This window comes from Heloderma suspectum, chromosome 3 (genome assembly GCF_057233095.1).
Source record: "Heloderma suspectum isolate Gila_16-S chromosome 3, 16-S_ref, whole genome shotgun sequence".
NCBI classification, from domain to species: Eukaryota; Metazoa; Chordata; class Lepidosauria; order Squamata; family Helodermatidae; genus Heloderma; species Heloderma suspectum.
This window is the reverse complement of record NC_139460.1, coordinates 323,023,518-323,049,154: the sequence shown is the minus strand read 5'-3', so window position 1 is coordinate 323,049,154 and position 25,637 is coordinate 323,023,518. Positions and strand designations below refer to the sequence as shown.

The 25,637-nt window shown below is 49.0% G+C and overlaps 1 protein-coding gene across 2 annotated transcripts in view; it reads right to left on the bottom strand.

Annotated features, from left to right (window-relative positions):
- The window catches only part of LOC146351733 (solute carrier family 12 member 9-like), a 115,487-nt gene that overhangs the window by 81,409 nt on the left and 8,441 nt on the right, over window positions 1–25,637 (bottom strand). For both annotated transcript variants that reach the window (XM_084847705.1, XM_084847703.1), the window contains exons 2-4: window positions 3,036–3,170; window positions 2,573–2,710; window positions 1,062–1,358 (exon numbers count right to left, since the gene is read on the bottom strand). In XM_084847705.1, the coding sequence (XP_084703831.1) occupies window positions 1,062–1,358; window positions 2,573–2,710; window positions 3,036–3,170 (570 nt within the window). The remainder of the gene's footprint in view (window positions 1–1,061; window positions 1,359–2,572; window positions 2,711–3,035; window positions 3,171–25,637) is intronic.

Sequence of the window (25,637 nt, the reverse complement as noted above, 5' to 3'; positions counted from 1 at the left end):
GGTGTTTTTGGAATGCTTTCTGATTTGCGACTTGTTTCTTGCTTGTAGATTGGTGCAGCCCTCTTTTTTTTAGATTACTCCATGAAAAGGACTTGCAATGCTTCTGACTGACAGCAGGGTGCAGCGGTCAGCCTAGGACCAGTGGCCAAGTTCTAGGGGGGCTGGAGGGGAACACCCCCGCCTTTAGCTACTGTTTTTAGGAGGGTGGTGGGTGGGGAGGAACAGCTGGACTAATACTGGGGCAAGTCAGAAGACGGGGCGTGCAGGTTTCAGTTAAGACTGTCCTAACTCCCCTGCCAAGCCTTTCCACAATTAAAAGTACTGACTAGAACCAGGAAGACACAAGTTCAGCTCCCCAGCTCCATGAAGCTCTCACTGTGTGACCTTGGGGTACTCACGATATCATTGTGTAGCCCAGGGGTGGGCAAAAAGTAGATCTCCAGACCGTTGGGCCCTCAGCTCCCAGCATTCTTGACAATTAACCATGCTGGCCGTGGCTTCTGTTTTGGATAAGTCCAAAGCATCTGGGCACCTTCTGCCCACCCCTGGCCTAGCCTACCTCATACAGCTGTTGTGAGGATAAAATGGGGGGGTCAGCTGTGCACACCATCCTGAGCTCCTTGGAGGAAAGGCAAAAAAAAAAGAATAAAGGGGGGGGGGGAGAAAGTTCCAAAAAGGTCTAAAAAGTAAACAGTTTGAAAAAGACGCAGTTCTAAAAGATTCTAAAAGGTCTAAAAACACTAAAAGTTCTCAAAAGCTAAGGACTAGATGTTCTAAAAAAATCAAAGTCCTAAAAAGTTCCAAAAAAGTCACAGTTCTAAAAAACACAGTTCTAAAAAGGTCTAAAAAGGCTCAATGTTCGAAAAAGTTCGAAAAAAGACGCCGTCCCAAAAAGACAAAGGACTGCAGCCCACGGAGCGGCTTTCGCTACGCCAGAGCTTCCCTCGTCACACCCCTGCTCCCCCCTCAGTTCTGCCCTCGCAGTTTGCAAAGCGCCGCACATGTGGACGGGGCGAGGCGACTGTCAGGGTGGGGGTCCGGAAGATGACGGCACAACTCACCGTGGAGATTGGCCAGGAGGGTGCCGTACTTGAAGCCGGTGAAGGAAGCGTTGACGGGGGCCGTGCCGTTATCGCTGGGAGGGAGCCTCACCACGTGGGGGTGCACCACGAAGAAGCTGAGGCAAACGGTGCCCAGCACCACCATCACGATGAGGAAGATCAGGAAGCTGGCCTTGGCGTAGATGGCGGCGCCCACCAGGCACACGAGCAGGCAGAGCAGGAGGAGGACGGTGCCGTACAAGAGGTCGAACCAGTAACCGCGCGGCAGGACATGGATGGCAGCGCTGGTGCTGCCCTCTGTCGGGACATCAAGAGGAGCATCGGGCCGAGCACAGCTACATGCATGCGCGCAGATACATGCACAGATACACAGCCGCGTGCATGCGTGCGCACAAGCAAGCCCAGTCTCCCATCTGTCTTAGGCGCGGGTGCTGAACCTCCTTCAGCCTGAGGGCTGCATTCAATTTTGGAGAGGCTCGTGGGGGCCGCATTCCAGTGGTGGGTGGGGCCAAAGGCAAAAAAGGGTGGGGCCAAAATGCCCGCATATTTATCTGAAAGCTCTTGCTGCCAGCATCTGAGCCTTCGGAGAGGCGTTTTAACCTTTTAGAATTTGGGGGGGGGACATACAAAAGTCGGGAAACCATCAAATGATCAGCCATCAAGGAAAAGGGGCTGTGGCCATCGAGAGGATGAGATCTGGCCCCCAGGCCTGAGGTGCAACACCCCTGGTCTTAGGGATGAGTTGCGTATGGCAGCCTTCCCCAACCCGGTGTTCTCCAGATGTGCTGGACTATAACTCCCATCATTCCCAGCTAGCGCGGCCAATGCAGTCCAACACATCGGGAGGGCAGCAGGTTGGGGAAGGCTGGAATACAGCAGCGGTACTCAACGTATGTGGCAGGACACCTTCAGGGGACACAGAACACGCGCTAAGTACAAAATTCTGGGGAGGAAAGCAATGGAGGCTGCTGGCTCCTGAGGTCAGTGGGGCGGTGAATTCACTCCGGGTTTCAGTCAGAACCAGCCAGAGCTCTCCGGAGTGCTTCACATCCAATGTGCTTCTGACTGGTTCTGACTGAAACCCAGAGCAGATTCACCACCTCACTGGCATCGGAGTCACCAGCCTCTGCTGTATAACACAGGGATAGAGAACCTCTGGCCTGTGAGCCTAACCTGCCCGAAGGAGATGGTAAGTGCAGCCCGCAGAGCCTCCTCAGGATCCTCCAGGGGGCACAACGTGGCTTCTAAGCCCCTCGAGGAATCCCCGCTATTACCTCTGATCTGAGGCTGGAGGCGACAGCGGAGGTTCCCCTGCGTGCCACTCACCCTTCCAACGGGGGAGATGACAGTGGGGATAAAGGCGGCAGGGGACTCAAGCCAGAGCTGGTACAATATCACTGGCCACGACAGCTCACTCCTGTCATCTGCAGCTGTCCCAGAAACCTCCATCTCCAGCCTGCACAAAGCGGACAAAATGCAGGACCACAAGGCCGACCTCACTGGGGACTCACCTCCTGGGACTCCAAAGTCATCGACCACGGCCTCCACCAGCCCCAGGATGTAGAGGGCGCTGGCACACACGTTGGCCAAGAAGAACATGATCCCGATACTGCCCCCGAACTCGGGCCCCAGCGCCCGGCTGATCATATCTGTGCCGGGCACGTCAAGGAGCAGGAAACAGCATGGCACAGTGGCCAGGGAGACGCTGCTCCCCTGCATCCCAGCTGGTGGGAGATGAACCCCCCCATGACTCCCTGCCCCCCCCATCAAGTAGGTGAAAGAAGGGACGGAGAGGGGGCAGAGGGGCTTGATATAGGGAAGAAGGGAGGCTGATTTGTTCTAGTGCTTCTAGGTGGGGCAAGGGGCCAGAGGTGTCCTGGCTTAGTCTGGACTCGTTGGAGGCAGAATGCTGGTCTAGAGGAACCTTCGGTCTGATCCAGCAGGGATCTTCTTTTGTTTGCGTGTGAAGGATACAGTAGGCGCCGCCAGCATCCAAGGCCCCGTTGGTGGAAATAGCACACACAGACAGGACGGTCATGCCAATGATGAAATAGGCCACGAGGAACATGCCCAGTGACTGGTACAACCCGGCCTGGCCCACCACGAAACCTGTCAGCAATGAGAGAGAAAGAAATATGGAGGCTTTCCACAAACCCAACCTTACTTGCCTCCTTCCAGTGGTTCTCCTGGCCACACAGGCCACTCCTAAGCACGGTGGAGCTCACGCCCCATTGCTAGAAGGTTCCCGCTGGCAACCACCTGCTCACACAGGGACCTTTCCATCCATTAAGATTGCCTCAGAGGCCCAGGTCTGGGTTCCCCATCACGGGCCTTTTCTGCTCAAGCACATGCTCTGTGAAAATCCCCTTCTCCAACACGTTTGCTTGGCAGCATCAGATTCTTCAGGGGCTTCAAGTGAAAACCCTTTTTCTTTGCCCAGGCCTTGTGGTTTGTTTGGGGTTTTTTCCCCCCCTTTTATGCAGGGTTTTAAATTGCCCGGTGTGGGTTTTATTGTTTGTATGGCTTTTATTGTACTTTTATGGCTTTATTGTACTTTTATGGCTTTATCTGTAAGGGATAGCGGTGGGGTCTTCTGGGGAACCCCAGAGCAGTGGAGGCTGGTGGCTCCAATGCAAATGGGGCAGTGAATCTGCTCCGGGTTTCAGCCAGACCCAGTCAGAACTCTATAGGAGCTATCCAAGGTGCCAAGCCAGAGAAGGCCACACTACAGACTTCACAGCCTCAGTTTTGATCAACCGATGTAAAAATAATGCTCTATTTTCAGGCTTTAGTAGTGATCAGATGTGCCTTGGTGGGAAACAGGTGTACGAAATCACAGCTTTCAGGCTGTTGTGAAAGTACCTAGCGGTCCTGAAACCCAAGCAGCGAGTAACTGAAAAGAGTTGTTGAGATATAGTTAGGGGATGAATTAAGTAGCTGTGGGTGGGGTGGGAGAGGCAGAATTATCGTCAGTGATAGGGAGATTGCAAACAGAGACAAATCACTCTGAGACTCAACTTCGGGAGTATACAATGAAAACAGACTGGCGCCAAATACAGGTCAAAGTTAAGGAAGCATTTCCTTCATTCAGTGAATCATTAACCAATGGAATTCATTGCACCGGGATGTTGCGATGGTTTATGCACTAGAAAAGCGGCTCTAAAAATAGGTTAGACCAATTCAAGATAGACTGCACTATCAACATCTATTTGGCTTGGTGCTACAAATGAATCCTGCCACATTCAGGAGCAATTAGTATTATTTTGTGTATATAGTGCCATCAACATGCATAGCACTTCACAGAGTACAAGAAGGCAGTTCCCTGCCCAGTGGAGCTTACAGTCATAGAATAATAGACTAGTAGGGTGGGAGGGGCCTGCAAGACCATCGCGTCCAACCCCCTGCTCAGTGCAGGAATCCAAGTCAGAGCATCCCCGACAGATGGCTGTCCAGCCTCGTCTTGAGTGCCTCCAGCGTGGGAGAGCCCACCACCTCCCTAGGGAATGGGTTCCATTGTCGCATTGCTCTAACAGTCAGGAAGTTTTTCCTAATCTAAAATCTAAAATTCAAACAGGGTAAACAATGAAGGAAGTAGAGGCAGGGATAAACAAGAGGGCATAATGCTGTTGCTTTACTTGCCTGTGCTTTGGCTGGGTTACGGTAGCACAGGGGTTGGCCGGTTCTACTTCCCTGCTGCAACTGCCGTGAATTTGCCATTGTGGTGGCAGCAAGAAAAGAAAAAAAAGGAGTGATTTTTCAAGGAAACAAGGGAACACATGCCTTGGTTACAAGCAGAATTGCACAATTCTGCTTGCAACTGGAACTGCCTCACAGGACATTTCTGTGTGAGGCCACCTCTTGTTTCTGTCAAATCCCTCCTCAAGAAAACCTTTTGCCTTGGCCTGAAGCCTTTGAGCCGCCCCAAGTCCACACATTCTACCACCGTAAGGGCGCAATCCTATGGGGATAGGCGGCCGCCTCCAAACTTGGAGGTGATCGCCTATCCAATGCAGGGCAGGAGAAGCACGGAGGGGATCAGCTGTCTAGCCGGGGGAAGGCGGAGCGGGGGAGGAGGCTGCCGGACGACACATAGGATGCGTTGTACCAGCATTTCCACCCTCCCCGCCCCCAACGCCCCCCGGAGCACCCTGTTTTGGCTGCTCCGCGCTCCTCTTCCAAGCGTGGAGCGTGAGGCTGTTCCACACTGCCTGCAAGGCAGCGCAGAAGGGGGGGAAGGTCGGTTCTCCAGGAAACCACATATCCTACGGCTGGCTAGCTGCTGGCTAGCAGCCACAGGATTGCTCCGTAACAAACTTTAAATAGCTAGAACCGAAAGAAATGCATAGTGTTGATGGGCCGGCAGATTGGACTAAATCAGGGATGGGAAGGAGGTCAACTGGGATCTATGGGCAGATGACTGGGTGACTTGCCAAGGACTGGCATGGGAGAATGACGAGCCAATTGTTTAATAATAGCAAAAACAAAGTGACCTTTTCCCACCCAAATTAGATTGCTGAAATGAAGAAAACTTGGGGTAACCAGGAGTGGACTTCTGCATGAAAGGACCATGAGCTCAGTTCTGTTCCGCTACCGGAAAAGACATTCCTAAGCTCAGAATGTGCTCAGCGGCCTTTAGTTTTAAGTGTCTGTCTTTTGCGCCTGGCTCTGGTGCTTGGTGGATCTCAGGGTTTCTAGCAAAACTAGCAGAGATCCCGTATCGCCAGAGAGGCTAGTAGTCTGAGAATGATTGGATAAAAATGTGTTTGCCCGTTTCCCTTGTGACTGGAACACCTTTACAGTTCTAAAATAAATGTACTACAAATAAAGCGGCAAAGGTGGGGGGGAAGATGTTCTTTTTTAAAAAGATCGTTTACCATTTCTTGAAGTCTGAGGTCAAAAGCATATGATATAAGATTTTTCTCTCCTCAGATCTTTCTCAGCTTCTCTTCCTCCTACTCTAACTTTATTTATTTATTTACAATATTTATATACCGTTCTACATCAGAAGATTTTAGAGCAGTGAACAACAAGGTAAAAGAATAAAACACCAGGATAAAAGAGTTAAAACATTTTTAAAAAGACAAATCCCAAAAAGGTGGAATGTAATAAACAGCAGCTAGTCACGCAAGGAAGGCCTCTCAAAACAACAATGTCTTCAGGAGACGCTGGAAGGAACACAACATTGGCGCCTGCCTGACATCCAAAGGCAGGGAGTTCCATACGAAGGGGGCCACCACACTGAAGGCTCTTTTCCTGGTGGACTCCAACCGGGCCATGGTTGACCTCAGTGACCGAGCCGGTTGGTAAGGAAGGAGGTGCTCTCTCAGGTATCCCGGCCCCAAGTTGTTCATGGCCTTGTACACTAGTACCAAAATCTTAAACCTGGCCCAGTAGCAAATAGGCAGCCAGTGCAGTTCCCTCAGCAAAGGAGTTGCACACTGAAAAGGGGCAGCTCCTGACAACAGCTGAGCTGCTGCATTCTGCACCAGCTCCAGCTTCCGGGCCAGCCTCAAAGGCAGCCCCACATAGAGCACATTGCAGTTATCCAGTCTCGTGGTTATCAGTGCCTGTACCACTGTGGCCAAGCTACCCCTGTCCAGAAGAGGCCATAGCTGGCGAACTAGCTGAAGCTGGTATAAGGCACTCCGAGCCGCTGTAGCCACTTGGGCTTCCAGCAACAGCGATGGATCTGGGAGTACCCCCAGATGACGAACCTGATTTTTCAGAGGGAGTGCAACCCCATCCAGAACAGGCAACGAGCCTGTCTCCCAGTCCCGGGAACCACTCACCCACAGGCCTTCCATCTTGCCAGGATTCAGCTTCAGTTTCTTGGCCCTCACCCAGCCCATTACTGAGTCTAGGCACTGATCCAGGACTTGCACAGCCTCTCCTGATTCACAGATGTCACAGGGAGATAGAGCTGCGTGTCATCAGCATGCTGATGGCACTTGGCTCCAGAGCCCTAATGACCACTCCCAGAGGCGTCACTGGGGACAAGGTGGTCCCCTGCGGCACCCGTAGCTAAATTGCCAAGGGGCCGAGGAATAGCCTCCACTGTTACTCTCTGAAATCGGCCCCGTGGGTAGGGCCGGAACCGCTGTAGCACAGTGCCTCCAATACCCATCCCACGGAGTCGATCCAGGAGGATACCATGGTTGATGGTACCAAAAGCAGATGAGAGATGGAGCAGAATTAACAGGGCTGCACTCCCCCTGTCCCTCTCTCGATAAAGGTCATCCATCCATCAGGCGACCAAGGCTGATTCTGTCCCGTAACCAGGACGAAACCCAGACTGAAATGGGTCTAGATAATCAGTATCCTCCAAGAGTGCCCGCGGTTGCTCCGCCATGACCCTCTCAAGTACCTTCCCTAGAAAAGGAGTATTTGCAACTGGGAGGCAGTTGTCGAATACTGTTGGGTCCAGAGTGGGCTTCTTCAGGAGTGGCCACACTTCTGCCTCAAGGACAGCAGGGACCACCCCTTCCTGTAGAGAAGCATTTATCACTCCCTGGACCCACCCAGTCATACCCCCTCGGCTAGCTTTTATTAGCCAGGAGGGGCAGGGATCGAGAGGGCACGTGGTTGATCGCACTGCTGCAAGCACCTTGTCCACATCATCAGGCTGCAATGACTGGAACTGATCCCACAAAACCAGGTGGATGACGGCATCAGACACCTAACTGGTACTGCACTAACAACAGCATCAAGTTTGTTGCGGACACAAGCGATTTTGTCCTCAAAGCGCAACGAAAAGAGGTCACAGCAGGTCCTCAGCGGGCCAGGACACCACTTACTGGGGAAGCTGGTAACAGCCCCTGGACCACCCGGAAGAGCTCCACTGGACGGCTACTAGAGGACACGATGAAGGCAGCAAAATAAGCCTTCTTCGCTGCCCACACTGCTACGCAGTAGGCACGATCATGTGCTCTAGAGCATGCTCGGTCGTCTTCACTTCAAGTCCTCCACCATTTGCACTCTAGCCAACATCCAGCCTGTTTCGTTTATTTATTTATTTCATTTCATTTCTATACCGCCCAATAGCCGAAGCTCTCTGGGCAGTTCATTGACCGCAGCTCCCCAGTATACCAGGGAGCAGAATGGGCTCCACAGTGCCGGAGAGGGCACTCGGGTGCAATCAAGTCGATGGCCCTCCGCATCTCACTGTTCCGCAGTGAGGCTAGGGCCTCGGCTGGATCACCAGCTCTCTCCACTGGAAAATCCCCAAGAGCATTCAGAAATCCATTGAATGCCATCAGCCTCCTGGGGTGGAGAATGGATCCCTCACCCTGTAGGAAGGAAGTAGCACCGTGAGTTCAAATCTCACCAGGAAATGGTCTGCCCATGACAAGGGGGATACGTGGACCCCCCCAATCTTCAGACTACCCAGCTCACAACTTGGAACAAAAACCAAATCAAGGGTATGCCCTGCTTCATGTGCTGGGCCGATGACAAACTGAGAGAGCCCCATGATTGTCATGGAGGCCATGAAGTCCCAAGCTGGAGCTCCAGAGACAGCCTCAGCATGGACACTGGAGTCACCCAGAACCACCGTCTGCTTATGGTGCAAATGCTAGCAGCCTGCAGGACAGGGAGTTTTAACCTCTTTCAGCCCGAGGGCCAAATTCAATTTTGGAGAAGCCTTCAGGGGCTGCACTCCGCTGCTAGGCAGGGCTGAAGACAAAAGGTTCAGGACTTTTTTAAAAAAAGGAACAGTGGAGGGCTCAATTGAGGCCCCAGGCAGGCCAGATTTGGCTCGCTGGCCTGAGGTTCAACACCCCCAGTGTAGGACTTTGGCAGTGTCAGAGGGAGCTGGGATTGGTGGAGCTCTGGAAGCGGCAACTGGCCCACTAGAAAACCTGATGTCGACGGGAAGTGAAGTACTACTTCACGCGAAGTACTAGCTCCCCTCTACTCAGCACTGGTTAGGCCTCATCTGGAGTACTGTGTCCAGTTCTGGGCACCACACTTTAAGAAGGATGCAGACAAACTGGAGAGGTTCAGAGGAGGGCAACAAAGATGATCAGGGGACTGGAAACAAAGCCCTGTGAGGAGAGACTGAAAGAACTGGGCATGTTTAGCCTGGAGAAGAGAAGACTGAGGGGAGGCAGGATAGCGCTCGTCCAGTACTCGAAAGGTTGTCACAAGGAGGAAGGCCAGGATCTCTTCTCGGTCATTCCACATTGCAGGACACGGAATAATGGGCTCAAGTTCCAGGAAGCCAGATTCTGGCTGAACATCAGGAAAAGCTTCCTGACTGTTAGAGCAATACGACACTGGAACCAATTACCTAGGAAGGTCGTGGGATCTCCCATACCAGAGGCATTCAAGACGAGGCTAGACAGCCACCTGTCAGGGATGCTCTGACCTGGATTCCTGCACTGAGCAGGGGGCTGGACTGGACGGTCTTCAACTGGACTGGACCCCTCCAACCCTCCGATGATTCCATGAACTCCCGGCATTCCCCAATCAGCAGGCTGGCCGGGGAATGTTGGGAGGTGTAGGAAGGCAGGAAAAGAAAATCCTAAACATGTCTAGGATTGCCCCCTAAATCTCATTCCAATCAAGGGATGTGAGCCCAAGGAATCATTAGGGATTAGGGCCACAGCGCAAATCTGCAGTCACAGGCCTACTACTTCAGGGCAGTAGCTGCCATTAGCGCCGGGGCGGGCGGGGGGGGGGTGCTGGGGGGGCTGCTGCTTCAGAGGAAGCATGTCTAGGAGGAGGTCTCCAGAGTTCCCTCCCTTGGTTTTGGCCAGATTCTGGCCCTGTTGCAGCAGCCTGGCGAACCAGGAACTTGGCGTGTGAGGGACCCAAGATGGAAATGGGGAGGTAGTCAATGAATTTCTGCTGAATTTCTGCGGAACGTCGTGCTTGAAGCCACAGGCGTCTGCCCACAGTCTTAGAAGGAATGTGGGAGGAGGCGGCAGACACTCAAATTAGGCACGGCAGGTGCTGTCATGGTTGCTTGATGGTCAGCACAAAGTAGCTTACCCAAAATACTGGGGTTTCTTTTTAAACCCAAATTAAAACCATACATCTAATACCACACTAAAAACAGCCTTTGCAACATCAAGGAGATCAGCAGGGCAAATAACAAAGTAAAAATGACAAGCAATGGCTATAGCAGCCTTCCCCAAATGGGTGTCTCCAGATATGTTGGACTACAACCCCCATGCTGGCTGGGCATGATGGGAGTTGTAGTCAAACATTCCTGGAGGACACCCAGTTGGGCAAGGCTGTTCTACCGGTTGCCAACTTTTCTAGCAGCAGCTTGATCAATGCAGGGATGGGAAACCTTTTTCAGGCAGGAGGAAGAATTCGGTGTTGGAGAAGCAATCCAGGGCCTCATTCCAGTGGTGGGCGGGGCTTCAGGCAAAAGGGGTGGGGCCAAAAGACAGGTTATTGTAGCTTAAGGGTGCAATCCTATGCAGGTTTAGACAGAAAAAAGTCCCACAACTCCCAGCTATGCTAACTGGGGAATGCGGGGAGTTGTAGGACTTTCTTCTGTCTAAACCTGCATAGGATTGCGCCCTAAATCTCTTACTGGCAGTAACTATGCTTAAGGAGAGGCATTTCAACCTTTTGGAACGGAGAAAAAGATTGCACAAGCGGGTGATAACTTTTACCAACCAATTCCCTAGAGAGGTGGTGGGCTCTCCCACACTGGAGGCATTCGAGATGGACAGCCACCTGTCAGGGATGCTCTGACTTGGATTCCTGCACTGAGCAGGGGGTTGGACTCGATGGTCTTGTAAGATGTTGTGATGTTGGACCAGTAGGGAGTGTCTGTTAGAATGATTAAAACGGTAAGCCTCCACCCATGCCCAACCTGCACTTTTGTAAACACACACTCATATTACAAAAAACCTCCAGTGACCTCCTTCCAAAAGAAACCAAACCTAGGAAGCACTGCACCCCTGGAGTTCTTGCTGCTCGGAGAATTGGGCTCCGCCTAACATCAACCTTCCCCATCTATTCCTGCCCCTCTGCCATCTTCCCCATGCTGAATTTTAAACTTTAAATTCCCTGGGGAGTGGGGCCTGTCCTCTTATACTTGGATGGCCCTATATCAATTTTTAAAAGCAGTCCTAAAAAGGAGTATTATTATCAGTTTGAACCATCTGCTCTGTGGCAAACTGTGGCTTGGATTACATAGGTCAACCTCTGTGGGGAAGTGTGCGCCTGCGCATGACAGAGACCTATTGGTGTGTAGAGAATCCCGTCATAGGGAAATGCCCCTGACTTGATCACTCTCCAGTGCCTTACAGCTCGACGAATCAATGGCTCTGTGTACAGCTCAGGAGAAAGCTGTTAGCCACAGTTCCAGGAGAGGAAGCAACTTGAACTGAAAGGCGCGGTGGCTGGCTGCACGCCAGAGACTGAAAGCTCCTCCTGACCAGGGAAGGAAGTAATCAAGACCTCCAGTCCTTTCCCTGCAGCTCCCGCACCGAGCTTTTCCCTCTGCGGCATGGGCACTCCTTCCACACCACTCTCTTTTCCTTGGCCTGTTGACAGAATGCAGGCATACTTGGGGGGAGAGACCCATCGTTCAGAGGTAGAGCACTCATGTTCCAAGCACAACTGTTGGATTTTATTATTGTTGCATTTATCTGATTTATAACTTGCCCTTCAACTGGTCCCTACAGCAGCTTATGCCAGTAGTTAAAAGTTACAATAAAACATCACCACCACCACCCCAGTAAAATAACTCAACATAAAAGAGCAGTATAAAAGCCGCCAGCAGAATTAAAACCAAGCAGCATTGAAAGTAACAGGCAAGAAGCTCCCCAGTTATCCCTGCCGGCACACCCAGGTAAAAGGATCAGGTGAGGGGAAAGAGCTCTTCTGCCCCAGAACTGAGAGCAGCTGTCCTGTCCCCAAACTGGTCCCTCCAGCTATGTTGGACTACAACTCCCAGGCTGCCCTGGAGGTACTGCCGGCAGAAGAGACAAGGCTGAGTTAGATAATGACATGGTATAAAGTGGCTTCCTGTGCTCCTAAACTCAGGTGACAGGACATGATGGAGGAAGAAGAGGAAGGGCGCAGGAGAGAGGAACAGGGTTGACCTCTGAACGTACTTCACTCCCAGGTTGCACCACCCTCCTCGCCAGAGACCTGGGTGCCTCATGCAACCACAAAACCCCCCTCGTCAACACGACTCTGAAGCACAGACAGCTCTTGACACAGCACAGCCAGAATCGGCCCAACCTCACAAACCCCCTCCACTCTTTGGCCATTGGCCGAAGCAGTAACGAAGCCCCCTTGCGCTGACTGCCTCCTCTGGAGCACTGAGCACACACATACCCTCAGCAATTCTTCTAACAATGGCGAGTCAGTATTCCATGCTGCAGTGGTACACTTGGAAATGCAGGCGCTCCTCGCGACATTCTCCACAGCCACGCCCCCAAGGACAGCCCCAAAATGCAGGCAGCTGTGTTGGGGGGTGTGCGTGCATGTGTGTGTGTGTGTGTGTGTGTGTGTGAGAGAGAGAGGGGGGGGTCTCTTGTAGGTCTTTTGCAAAGCAAATGGGTCTTAAGGACCCATTCAAGACAAAGCCACCCCAAAATACTTTGAATTACAACAGGGGAGTGGGAGGGTGCTCTTGCACTCAGGTAGCAGGCAGCTGGCTGGCCACTGTGTGAAAAGACTGCTGGACTAGGTAGTCCTTTGGTCTGACCTAGCACGGCTTGTCTCATGAGCGTGTGATAGCTCACAACAATATACTGTTGCTGGGTGTGGTGGGATGCCTTCCAGAAGGCTATTATTTAAGAGGGCGCAGTGGTGTAGAACAGTGGCTGAGAGTGTGAGACTGACCCACGATTAGCAGAGAACCTGGGTGTTACCTGCCTAGGTTTCCTCTGATCCTGGCCCAATCCTATGGACCCACAAACATGAACTATGAGAAGAAGTCTGGAACCATCCTCCGGCCCAGGAACCCACCCAAGACCTCATGCCTCCATATCCCAGCTAGCGAGCCACGAACAGAATCAAAAACTGACCCACTTCATATTGAGGAAACAGCAAGAGGAGAAGGCACTTATTCATCACAAAACAAAAGAGAAAAAGTTCTCAGGTGCCTGAAGAATTGTTTTTCTTCTGCCCAACACATTTCAGAAAGAAATCTCCTTCCTCAGGGGCTGCAATTAAAACTCCACCATAAAGCATTATTAACATGTTATAATACTCCTCAGAAACTAAACATATATGAAAAGTTGCATTAATTAATGTTTTCCACTGTGTCCACAATTTGTATATTTATAAAACATAACCAATTAATAGTTATATTAAAACGATTGTTTGATATAAACTCTAATTTTTTGCATCCACGTGTTGGTATGTAGAAACACCGCAAAATGTTAAGTTAGAAAAGCTTCCCATTAGTAAGACTGCTTGCAAAATTATCTGAGATAAGACTAATACATCATTGCAAAAATTATTAACAGTTTAAAACACTCCTAAAATCTGTAAACATGTTTAAATTTTAAATATTTAGTTTCTTAGGAGTATTATAGAATGTTAACAATGTTTTATGGTGGAATTTTAATTGCAGCCCCCGAGGAAGGAAATTTCTTTCTGAAACAGTGTTGAGAAAAATAAAAAACTTTTTCAGGCACCTGAGAACTTCTTCTCTTTTGTTTTGTGCCACTTCATATTAAGCCAGCATTAAATTAACCCATCCTGTCAGTTTCACACCCCATCAGAACCTGCGGGTTACATGCCAAGGATGCCCCCACCCTTCCCTAGAACATTTCCACCCCTCTCCACAAGCCATTCAAGATCCTGGCATTAGGGCTTGCCTTATTTAGATTTATACACTTCCCAGGTTCCCACAGCTGTAAAGCAAAAGGCATATTGATTTGAATACAACCAATTGATTTGAAAATTGTACATATATATCTGGCATCAGGTGGAAGGGAGAACTGCTTCAATGATATTTCAAAACTAGACTAAATCTGTCTCAAGAGCTCAAGTAAGTCACACAATGACAACTGAGGCCAGTTTTGCTCAACCAGGGGCCCTCCAGATGGGTTAGATGACAACCTCCATCATCCCCAGCCAACATGGCCTATCTACACAAAACACGATGTGGGGCTGCCTTTGAAGACAGTTCAGAACTTGCAGGTCATACAAAATGTAGCAGCCAGATTGACAACAGGGACAAGAAGGTCCGAACATATAACACCGATTCTGGTCCACTTGCACTGGCTGCTTGTATGTTTCCGAGCACAATTCAAGGTGCTGGTTCTGACCTATAAAGCCTTACATGGCTCAGGACCACCACACCTGATGGAGCACCTCTTCTGGAATGAACCAACCCATACACCACTGCAGCATCCCAGGCCCTCCTCCAAGGGAGGATCAGAGGGTTACAACAAGACAGGGGGCCTTCTCGAGGATGGCCCCTCAATTATGGAATTATCTCCCGGACGAAGCCTGCTTGGTGCCAACATTGTCATGTTGTTGGCGCCAGGTTAAAACTGCTCTCTTCTCTCAGACATTTGGCAGCATATAATGAGGTTTTTTTAATCACGTTCTGGATTGACTTTGGTTGATTGCGTAGAAATAGTTTTTAGATATATATTGTCTCTGTGCTATCTCTTTATGCGTTTTTATGTAAGTGGTTTTGCACTTTGAATAATGTATTTTTAGTGGTTCTTAATTTTTGTGAACCACCCAGAGAGCCTCAGCTATGGGTCAGTACAGAAATATAATGAATAAATAAATTGCAATGCACACACAAGCCGTGGGTAAGCGGGTGGGGCAGATTCAGTTTTCCTCAATAAAAAACTATCACTGTTTTGAGTCCTGGGAAAGTGTGACAGGACCACAGCAGAAATGCTTGTTGTTGTTCAGTCGTTAAGTCGTGGGGACCATTTGTGACCCCATGGACCATAGCATGCCAGGCCTTCCTGTCCTCCGCTCCCTCCCGGAGTGTGCTCAAGTCCACATTCATTGTATCGGTAATGCTATCTAGCCATCTCATCCTCTGCTGTCCCCTTCTCCTTTTGCCTTCAGTCTTTCCCAGCATCAGGGTCTTTTCCAGGGAGTTTTCTCTTCGCATTTAGGTGGCCAAAATATTTGAGCTTCAGCTTCAGTATCTGTCCTTCCAATGAGCACTCAGGGTTGATTTCCTTTAGGATGGACTGATTAGACCTCCTTGCAGTCCAGGGGACTCGTAAGAGTCTTCCCCAGCACCACAATTCGAAAGCATCAATTCTTCAGCGCTCAGCCATCCTTATAGTCCAGCTCTCACAGCCATACGTTGCTACTGGGAAAACCATAGCTTTGATGATACGAACCTTTGTCGGCAAGGTGATGTCTCTGCTTCTTACTATGTTGTCTAGGTTGGCCATAGCTTTCCTCCCAAGGAGCAAGCATCTTTTAATTTCACCGTCTGCGGTGATCTTGGAGCCCAAGAAAATAAAATCTGTCACTGCTTCCATTTCTTCCCCTTCCATATGCCAGGACGTGATGGGGCCAGATGCCACGATTTTAGTTTTTTTAATGTTGAGTTTCAAACCAGCTTTTGCACTCTCCTCTTTCACCCTCAACAAGAGGCTCTTTAGATTCTCTTCGCTTCCTGCCATTAGGGTGGTATCGTCTGCGTATCTGAGGTTGTGGATAATTCCCCCGGCAATCTTAATTCCAACCTGTGATTCATCCAACCCAGCGTTTCTCATGATGTACTCTGCATATAAATTAAATAAGCAGGGTGACAATATGCAGCCTTGTCGTACTCCTTTCCCAATTTTGAACCACTTGGTTGTTCCATGTCTGGTTCTTACTGTTGCTTCTTGACCCTGGTACAGGTTTCTCAGGAGACAGGTAAGGTGGTCTGGTACTCCCATCTCTTTCAGAATTTGCCAGTTTGTTGTGATCCACACAATCAAAGGCTTTAGCGTAGTCAATGAAGCAGAAATAGATGTTTTTCTGGAATTCTCTTGCCTTCTCCATGATCCAGCGAAAGTTGGTGATTTGATCTCTAGTTCCTCTGCCTCTTCGAAACCCAGCTTGTACTTCCGGTAGTTCTCGGTTCACATACTACTGAAGCCTAGCTTGTAGGATTTTGAGCATCACCTTGCTGGCATGTGAAATGAGCGCAATTGTACGGAAGTTTGGACACTCTTTGGCATTGCCCTTCTTTGGAATTGGAATGTAAACTGACCTTTTCCAGTCTTGTGGCCACTGTTGAGTGTTCCAAATTTGTTGGCATATTGAGTGCAGCACTTTAACAGCATCATCTTTTAGGATCTTAAATAGCTCAGCTGGAATACTGTCATCTCCGCTAGCTTTGTTGTTACTAATGCTTCCTAAGGCCCACTTGACTTCACTCTCGAGGATGTCCGGCTCAAGTTCAGTGACCACACTATCATGGCTATCAGGGACATTCAGATCTTTCCTGTAGAGTTCTTCTGTGTATTCTTTCCACCCCTTCTTAATCTCACCTGCTTCTGTTAGGTCCCTGCCTTCTTTGTCCTTTATCATGCCCGTCTTTGCACAAAACGTTCCCTTGAGATCTCCAATTTTCTTGAAGAGATCTCTAGTCTTTCCCATTCTATTGTTTTCTTCGATTTCTTTGCATTGTTCATTTAAGAAGGCCTTCTTGTCCCTCCTTGCTATTCTCTGGAAATCTGCATTCAGTTGGATATATCTTCCCCTTTCTCCTTTGCTTTTTGCTTCCCTTTTTTCCTCAGCTACTTGTAAAGCCTCATTAGACAGTCACTTGGCTTTCTTGCATTTCTTTTCCTTTGGGATGGATTTCGTTGCTGCCTCCTGAACAATGTTATGGACCTCCATCCATAATTCCTCAGGCACTCTGTCTATCAGGTCTAATCCCTTAAATCTATTCCTTACCTCCACTGTATATTCATCAGGGATATGATTTAGGTCATACCTGAATGGGTTAGTGGTTTTCCCTACGTTCTTCAATTTAAGCTGAAATTTTGCAAGAAGCAGCTCATGATCTGAGCCACAGTCAGCTCCAGGTCTTGTTTTTACTGACTGTATAGAGCTTCTCCTTCTTTGGCTGCAAAGGACATAATCAATCTGATTTCGATATTGACCATCTGGTGATGTCCATGTGTAGAGTCGCCTCTTGTGCTGTTGGAAAAGAGTGTTTGCTATGATCAGCATGTTCTCTTGGCAAAACTCTATTAGCCTTTGTCCTGCTTCATTTTGTACACCAAGGCCATGCTTGCCTGTTATCCCGGTGATTTCTTGACTTCCTACTTTAGCATTCCAATCCCCTATGATGAAGAGGACATCTTTTTTTGGTGTTAGTTCTAGAAGGTGTTGCAGGTCTTCATTGAACCGATCAACCTCAGCTTCTTCGGCCTCAGTGGTTGGGGCATAGACTTGAATTACTGTGATGTTGAATGGTTTGCCTTGGATTCATACTGAGATCATTTTATCATTTTTGAGATTGTACCCCAGTACTGCTTTTCCCACCCTTTTGTTGACTATGAATGCTACTCCATTTCTTCTAAGGGATTCTTGCCCACAGTAGTAGATATAATGGTCACCTGAATTAAATTCACCCATGCCTCTCCATTTTAGTTTGCTGATTCCCAAGATGTCGATGTTCAATCTTGCCATCTCATGTTTGACCACCTCCAGCTTACCTTGATTCATTGATCTGACATTCCAGGTTCCTAAACAATATTGTTTTTTACAGCATCGGATTTTCTTTTCACCACCAGACACATCCACAGCTGAGTGTCCTTTCGGCTTTGGCCCAGCCGCTTCATTCTTTCTGGCGCTGCTTGGAAATTCCCTCTGCTCTTCCCCAGTAGTATACTGGACACCTTCCGACCTGAGGGGCTCATCTTCCGGCGTCATATCTTTTAGCCTTGTGATACGTTCCATGGGGTTTTCTTGGCAAGAATACTGGAATAGGTTGCCATTTCCTTCTCCAGTGGACCACATTTTGTCAGAACTCTCCACCATGACCTGTCCGTCATGGGTGGCCCTGCATGGCATAGCTTATGGCTTCACTGAGTTACGCAAGCGCCTTTGCCACAACAAGACAGTGATCCATGAAGGGGTAGAAATGCTACTATGAGGCAATCAACTGCTTCCCCAGCAAATTGTGAGAAGTGACATAGTGGCCAGGAGACTGAGTTGTGTGAACCTGGAAGTCCCCAGTTCAAATCTTGCCTCTGCTACGAGCTCACTCAGTGGCCTTCACAGAGCCACTATTGTCCCACTTTGTTCCTCATATCTGTATAATGGGGCATAATACCACTAGGCTGTTTTACTGGACTGCGCACCGATTACTGAGATTATGTACATGAAATGCCTACACAGCGCTATAGAAGTGCTAAGAATTAATTGCATGAATAAAAAAAATCTTCTGGAAATGCCCTAAGCTGGAAGCCTTTCCGCTATGAACCCACTTGGCCCCTTTCTCAGCCCTTCATCGCCAACACTGGGATAATAATAGTATCACCCTACTTGCAGGGCTCTTCCAAGGATGACTTGGATGATGTTGTGTGAAGCACCTTGAACTCTCTAAACCAGGGCTGGGCAGAAAGTAGATCTCTGGATGTTTGGGACCTCAACTCCCAGCATTCCTGACCTTTGGCCATGTTGGCAGGGCCTTCTGGGAGGTGAAGTCCAAAACATCTGGAGAGCTACCTTCTGTCCAGCCCTGCTGTAAACGTGCTCGATGTAAACTCTCAAAAATTTATTATTTATTGTGTGAAAAACACAAAAGAGCAACTTTGTGTAAAAATCTTGAGCATTCAGTCTTACAGGTCACAACGGGGTATAACTGTTGAAGAGGGCAGGATGTGTACGTTGTGGGGGATGGGGTGGTGGTGGCTATCAGTGGCTACTAGCCATGATGGCTACATATCACCTCCAGTATCAGAGGCAGTTGCTGTGGAACACGAGCGGGAGGGTGTTACTGCGCCCATGTCCTACTTGTGGGTTACCCACAGGCAGCTGCGAACAGCATATTGGACTAGACAGACCTTCAGCTTGACCTAGCTCATGGCTCTTCCGATATTCCTAGACCAACCAAGTTAGTTTAGTCCCTGGCAGTTTAGTTTAATTGGCTGAGGGAGCTGGCTGTTTCTTTTACAAAAGCTCCTTTGTTCATGGCTCAAGGCAACATTTGAACTTGGCCACTATTCTGTTGCCAGCTGATCCACAGTGCCAGCCCAAGGCATTTTGCCCTGTGAAGTGGAGCCTAAGCAGCGGCCCAACCCCCTTGCCAACACTTCAAAAAGTCTCCGCGCACCATTCAGACACCAATTCCTGCCTCCATCTAGCTAACCTGATACCTTTCCTCTCCCTTGACAGGTTTCTGGAGAGGCATGTGTGCAGAAAAAAACGTGATGCGTGAAGGCAAGGGATTCATTGCCACAGCGCTGCATCAGGAAAACAAACCGACAAACGAGGAAGCGGGTTTGCGTCCCTACAACCACAGATCTTACGTCAGGGGGAAGTTACTCAGCCCCAACACTTTGGGATTGCCAGAATCCTCTGCAGCAAAAGGGGAAAGACAGAGCAGCTCTGGGCAAAAATCAAGCCGTTTGCCGGAAAGCATTTGGGGAAGTCCAAAGTGTCCCCACCCTGGGATTCTTGGTTTCTCTTTGGGCAGCTGGTTTTCTCTTTTCTTCAAAAGTCCTTTGGACAAGATCACACCTGGTTCTTTGAGACGCAGAGGATGCCTTGTCACAAAGCAAAATGAGGCAGCTGCCTCAGGGGACAGATTTGGGGCAGTGTTAAGGGCAGCAGAGGGGTCTACAGACACCTTTGACTCCTGGGGCGCAACCCACCAGGGAAGTTCCTCCATGTTCTTGGCAGCTTCTGTTCACTTCAATGGAGCTTGTGAATGTTCCCGGTGGGTGGTGTCCCATGCGGACTCATGGGGGGCAGGCAACCGGAATTCCACCTCAGGTGTTAAAACATCTGGGACTGGCCCCATCCCAGAACACACAGCGCTCCTTGCCTTGTCCTACCACCACCACACACAGCCACTAGCATGAAATAAACATGCCAGTCCACATCAGGGCTCCCAGCTATAATGAATTTCTCTCCGCATGAAAAATCTCTTGTTAGGCGTGTGCGCCCCACTCCCAACCCATGGGTACTAAAAGGCTGGAGACCCCTGCACTGTCTTTTGTCAGGTCTTTGAGAGGTATTGCCTCAGGGCACCACACTAATAACTCTGCTTACTGAAAACTTGAAGTCAAGGATTACAGGTATTGGATGAGGAACTTGACCAACCCATAACACTATTCAGGCCTGGTCAAAGACACAGGCAGCGGAATAGGGTGATGCTATAATGGATCAAGCAATGCCAGACCACAGGAGGTATATACCATTGTTTAATGCTCTCCTGTGAAAACAAATGAACAAAAAACATTGCAAGTAGAAATCTAGCACAACAGGAAGAAAGCTGGGCTAGAACCTCACTCCCTGATGATGGGAGTTGTGGTCCAACCCGACTGGAGGACCACCCAGTTGAGGAAGGCTAGTCTAGACTAATACATTTACTTTGGAATAAGCTTTCATGGACCCAGTCGACTTCAGATGCATGAAGTGCTATCCTCAATTGGCAGGAATATGCACACAAGGTTGGGGGAGGGGGGAGGGAGTTGTATACAGAGAGATCCAAGGGAAATGAAGTATTAACACTGCAGACAGTGCTCACTGCCTTAACAATGGCCATTCACAAAACTGTTGTTGGGTGGCGACACAGACACCCTTGCGTTCATGAGCCGATTAACACACGTAATGTGTTTTTTAATAAAACCAAAACCTTTGCCCCTAGTCAAGCCACAAGAGATAAGAGTTAAAGCTCTCAATGAATTCTTGTCTAGCCGTTTCCTGCGGGCCACTGACAGAGGGCCGGTTCGCATGTCCCAGCTCAACATGGCTTAGGTGGGTTGTGGCACAAGTGGGCAGCCATTTCACCATGGCTTATCGTGTCATCCAAACCCAGCGAGCATGGGTTGTTGGCATGGTTAGCAAACCATCCACAACCCATGTTTTAGGGTTGTGGGTGGTTCATTAACCACACCAACAAGCCACCCTTGTCAGGTTCAGGTGACACTATAAGCCATGGCAACCGCATGTGGGGGGCGGAGTATTAAAAATGGCCACCGGCATGTGCCACAAAGCACTATGGCTTAAATAAGCCATGGTTGGGGTGTAACAATTGTGTGAACCGGGTCAATGTGGTGAAGCCTTCCCTCCACTGGTTTTTGAATACTGCCATTTCCAACTTTCCTCCATCACAGAACTCAAGGTGACCAGGAGGGACCCCATCCAAGATCTGACCAGCCTCAAACCTGCTTAGCTTCAGCAAGTCTACTACACCAGGTGCCTTCAGACCACATCCTAGGTCTTGCTTCTTCTTCACTGCTCAGTCTCTTAACCTGAGAGCCAATGTAGTATAGTGGTTAGAGTGTTGGCCTGAGACTTGGGAGACCTGGGTTGTAGTCCCCACTCCGCCATGAAGCTCACTGGGTGACTTTGGGCCAGTCACTGACTCTCCACCTAACCTACCTCACGGGGTTGTTGTGAGGAGAAAAAGGAGAGGAGGACCACCATGTACGCTGCCTAGGACTCCTTGGAGGAAAGGCAGGACAACCACAGCACATGCTAGCCCTCACCTGCCTTTTAAGAAATGCATCCTCAGCCCCAGCCCCTCTGCTTATCTATCAGGCTTTAGCTGATGAATCTAAAGACCAAAAAGGAGGCTGAGCACTACCGCCTGTGGTGTGCCATTCAAGCATGGGACCACTCACGCAGCCCTTTAAATCTACAAAAGTATGGCCAACACCACCACAGCTCTCCTTCCCGAGGATCAAGGCCCTCCACCATTTCACAGGCAGATTATTTAAAGTTACTTTAATTCAAAGTTTTAAAACACGAAGGGAAGGAGTTACATCCTCCAAAGAAAGGCATCCCCTCGCAAGCCTTCCCCAACCTGGAGCCCAGTGATGTGGGCTTCCTGGAAAATTTTGAATCGGGAAATTTTCCGTAACTTGCATAGGATAATTTGTATTGGAATGTTTTTACTCTACATCAGATCATTGTCTGATGCTCTAAGGTGGGTGCAGGTAACCTGTGTCCCCCAGATATGTTGGACTACAGTGCCCATAAGCCACAGCCAGCCTGGCCAATGGCGAGGGATGACAGTAGTTCTAGTAAAAAAAAATATGGAGAGCATCATGTTGCCTATCATTGCACTAGAGAGTGAGTGAATTTAGAATGTTGATTTTACTTGTATTTTGCAAACCAAACTAAAAAAGGTACCCCTTGTTAATTTTTTGTCCCAATACACAATACACATTTGACCTGAAATAACTGAGGGAAAAGTTAAAGCATGCTTAAGGTGCAATCCTATACATGTTTAGGCAGAAAAAGGTCCTACAACTCCCAGCATTCCCCAGTCAGCACACTAACTAACTTTAGCAACCCAAAGAACTGTGCGTGATATGCTGGCAACCACTCATCTATTTCAACAGAGTTCTGCTCTCTTCCACTGAAGTTGTTGGGACTCTTCAGTTTCACTGTCACTATTTATTAGTTCTATTTCCCAGTCAGACGTATATGTATTTTAATTACATCTGTATTCCCTCACAGCCTTGCTACTAGGGATAATCACCTGAAAACTATTAATTACAACTCTGAAGCTGCCAAGGTTGCCTAATATTGTATTTGCAATGAGCATCCATTCATCGTTATTAATCAAGTTATAAAATGGAACATTTTCCGGAAGAGGTTTTCTGCCCCACATCAGTGCTGATTCCCTCCAGACATTGGGGACTTCAGCTCCCATCAGCCCCAGCCCGCATGGGCAATGGTCAGGAATGCTGGAAGTTGTAGGCCAAAACACTGGAGGGCAGTTGGAACACGCTGGTAAAACTTGCCGATTCTGCAAAAGCAGTGACCCCATCTGACACACACCTACTTTTCAGAGAAACTGAGAATGGCCAAGGAAGGAAACCTAACAAGGAAAGAGGGGAGAGGTCTCACACTGTAGGCACAGAATGAGTGAAGGGCACACTGCACCCCCGCTCCCAGTGGGCTCATCAATTTCTCCTTCACTAAAAACGGTTGCTGTCGACCACGCACATGATGAACTAATCTGAGAGCCTTGTTCAACCTTTTTCTTTCTGCGGCTCTGTCTCTTTTTCGTTGATGTTGCAAAATGGGAAGAACCGATGGGTTATATGCAATCAAATCAACTGAAAATAGAAAGAGGCATTTCACTGCTTGAACTCTGCCCTCTGCCCGAGCCGGACACCATGCGGCCTCCTGTGGACAGGGGGATCCAGGGACACAGACTGGCCCTTTACACCTCAGACGTAAGAAGATCAGAACAGCTGCCAGACCAGAGGGTCAACTGTCCACAGGTTAAAGGCGGCTTTAAAGGAGGATTAGACAAATTCACCGAGGAGACCACGCAGTCACAGTGGCTAGAGGCTACCCGCAGGATCAGAAGCAGCCTGCCTCTGAACACTAGTAACAGCAGGGCAAGACTACTGCCCCCCCCCCCTGTTCTGTTTGCGGCACCTGGTTGGCCCCTTATGGTCTCCTTATGTCCTTCTCCCAATTTTCATGGTGTTCAGATTAAAAAATCGGAGAACGCCTGTAAGACAGCTTTCTCCAACCCGGTGCCCTCTATATGTGTTGGACTTCAACTCCCAGGATCCCCCTGAATGGTAGTGACTGTAGCCATGAAATTAAAAGACGCTTGCTCCTGGGGAGGAAAGCTATGGCAAACCTAGACAACATAGTAAGAAGCAGAGACATCACCTTGCCGACAAAGGTCCGTCTAATCAAAGCTATGGTTTTCCCAGTAGTAATGTATGGCTGTGACAGCTGGACTATAAGGAAGGCTGAGCGCCAAAGAATCGATGCTTTCGAACTTTGGTGCTGGAGAAGACTCTTACGAGTCCCCTGGACTGCAAGGAGGTCCAATCAGTCAATCCTAAAGGAAATCAACCCTGAGTGCTCACTGGAAGGACACATACTGAAGCTGAAGCTCAAATATTTTGGCCACCTAATGCGAAGAGAAAACTCCCTGGAAAAGACCCTGATGCTGGGAAAGACTGAAGGCAAAAGGAGAAGGGGACGACAGAGGATGAGATGGTTAGATAGCATCACCGATGCTACGAATATGAACTTGAGTACACTCCGGGAGAGAGCGCAGGACAGGAAGGCCTGGCGTGCTATGGTCCATGGGGTCACGAAGAGTCGGACACGACTGAACGACTGAACAACAACAACAACTATTAAAGCACATTGGATTAACTTGCACTCCACTCCAGGCCTCCATTAGGGCCTTGTGCACACACCGCGCACTCAGATGCACAACCCCTGGAGTCATGCTGCGATAGCTGGGATGTACTGGAGGGCAACAAAGATGATCAGAGGACTGGAAACAAAGCCCTATGAAGAGAGACTGAAAGAACTGGGCATGTTTAGCCTTGAGAAGAGAAGACTGCAGGGAGATATGATAGCACTCTTCAAGTACTTGAAGGGTTGTCACAGAGAAAAAGGCCAGGATCTCTTCTCGATCATCCCAGAGTGCAGGACACGGAATAATGGGCTCAAGTTACAGGAAGCCAGATTCCGGCTGAACATCAGAAAAAACTTCCTGACTGTTAAAGCAATATGACAATGGAACCAATTCCCTAGGGAGGTGGTGGGCTCTCCCACACTGGAGGCGTTCAAGATGAGGCTGGACAGCTATCTGTCAGGGATGCCCTGACTTGGATTCCTGCATTGAGCAGGGGGTTGGACTCGATGGCCTTGTAGGCCCCTTCCAACCCTACTATTCTACGATTCTATGATTCTACTTCTGGCAGCAGGGAATTCCATCGGATCTTGTCCACTCTGTGGAACTCCCTCCCTAGGGAACTCCGCCATGCCCCCTCTTTAATGAGCTTCCACCACGCATTAAAAACGTGGTTGTTCAGACAGGCATTTGAGGTGGGCTAATTTTAGAAATGTGATGTTTTTAATGTTGAATTTTATTGTATGAACTGTTTTTATTGTTGTACATTGCCCAGAGTGGCTGGGTGACCAGCCAGATGGGCAATTAATTAATTAATTAATTAAATCAAGGCTGCCGTTATATGCACGCTTACCCGAGTCTCAGCCCACTGAGCTCAATGGGGCTTACTTCCGAGTTAACATGCTTGGGATCGCACTGCAAGCCAGAGTCTGCAAGGAACAGGAAACTTTACTCAACTGATTGCAACATTCAGGAAATTGGCAAAGATTATTCTCTCACGACAGGTTTTTTTTTTAGGATCACAGAAATCCAGCTACATTTTTAATGCTGGCGATACACTCTTTCAGTAAACATTCTCAGTCTTAATTACTATGGTTATTTATAGTGTATTTTTTTTAATGTAAAAAATGGAGCCGGGGTGGAGGCGGTGGTCCCTTACGGGAGCAGAAGCAAAGCAGACCACCAGCAGATTGTGGATTGTCAGCATCAAAGAACCAGAAGAGTACAATTAAAAAACAAACAAAAGTATTGTACTAAAGGTAAATCAGATTCTATACCAAGAAAAACTAAATCCTCAACCTGTACATGTTAAA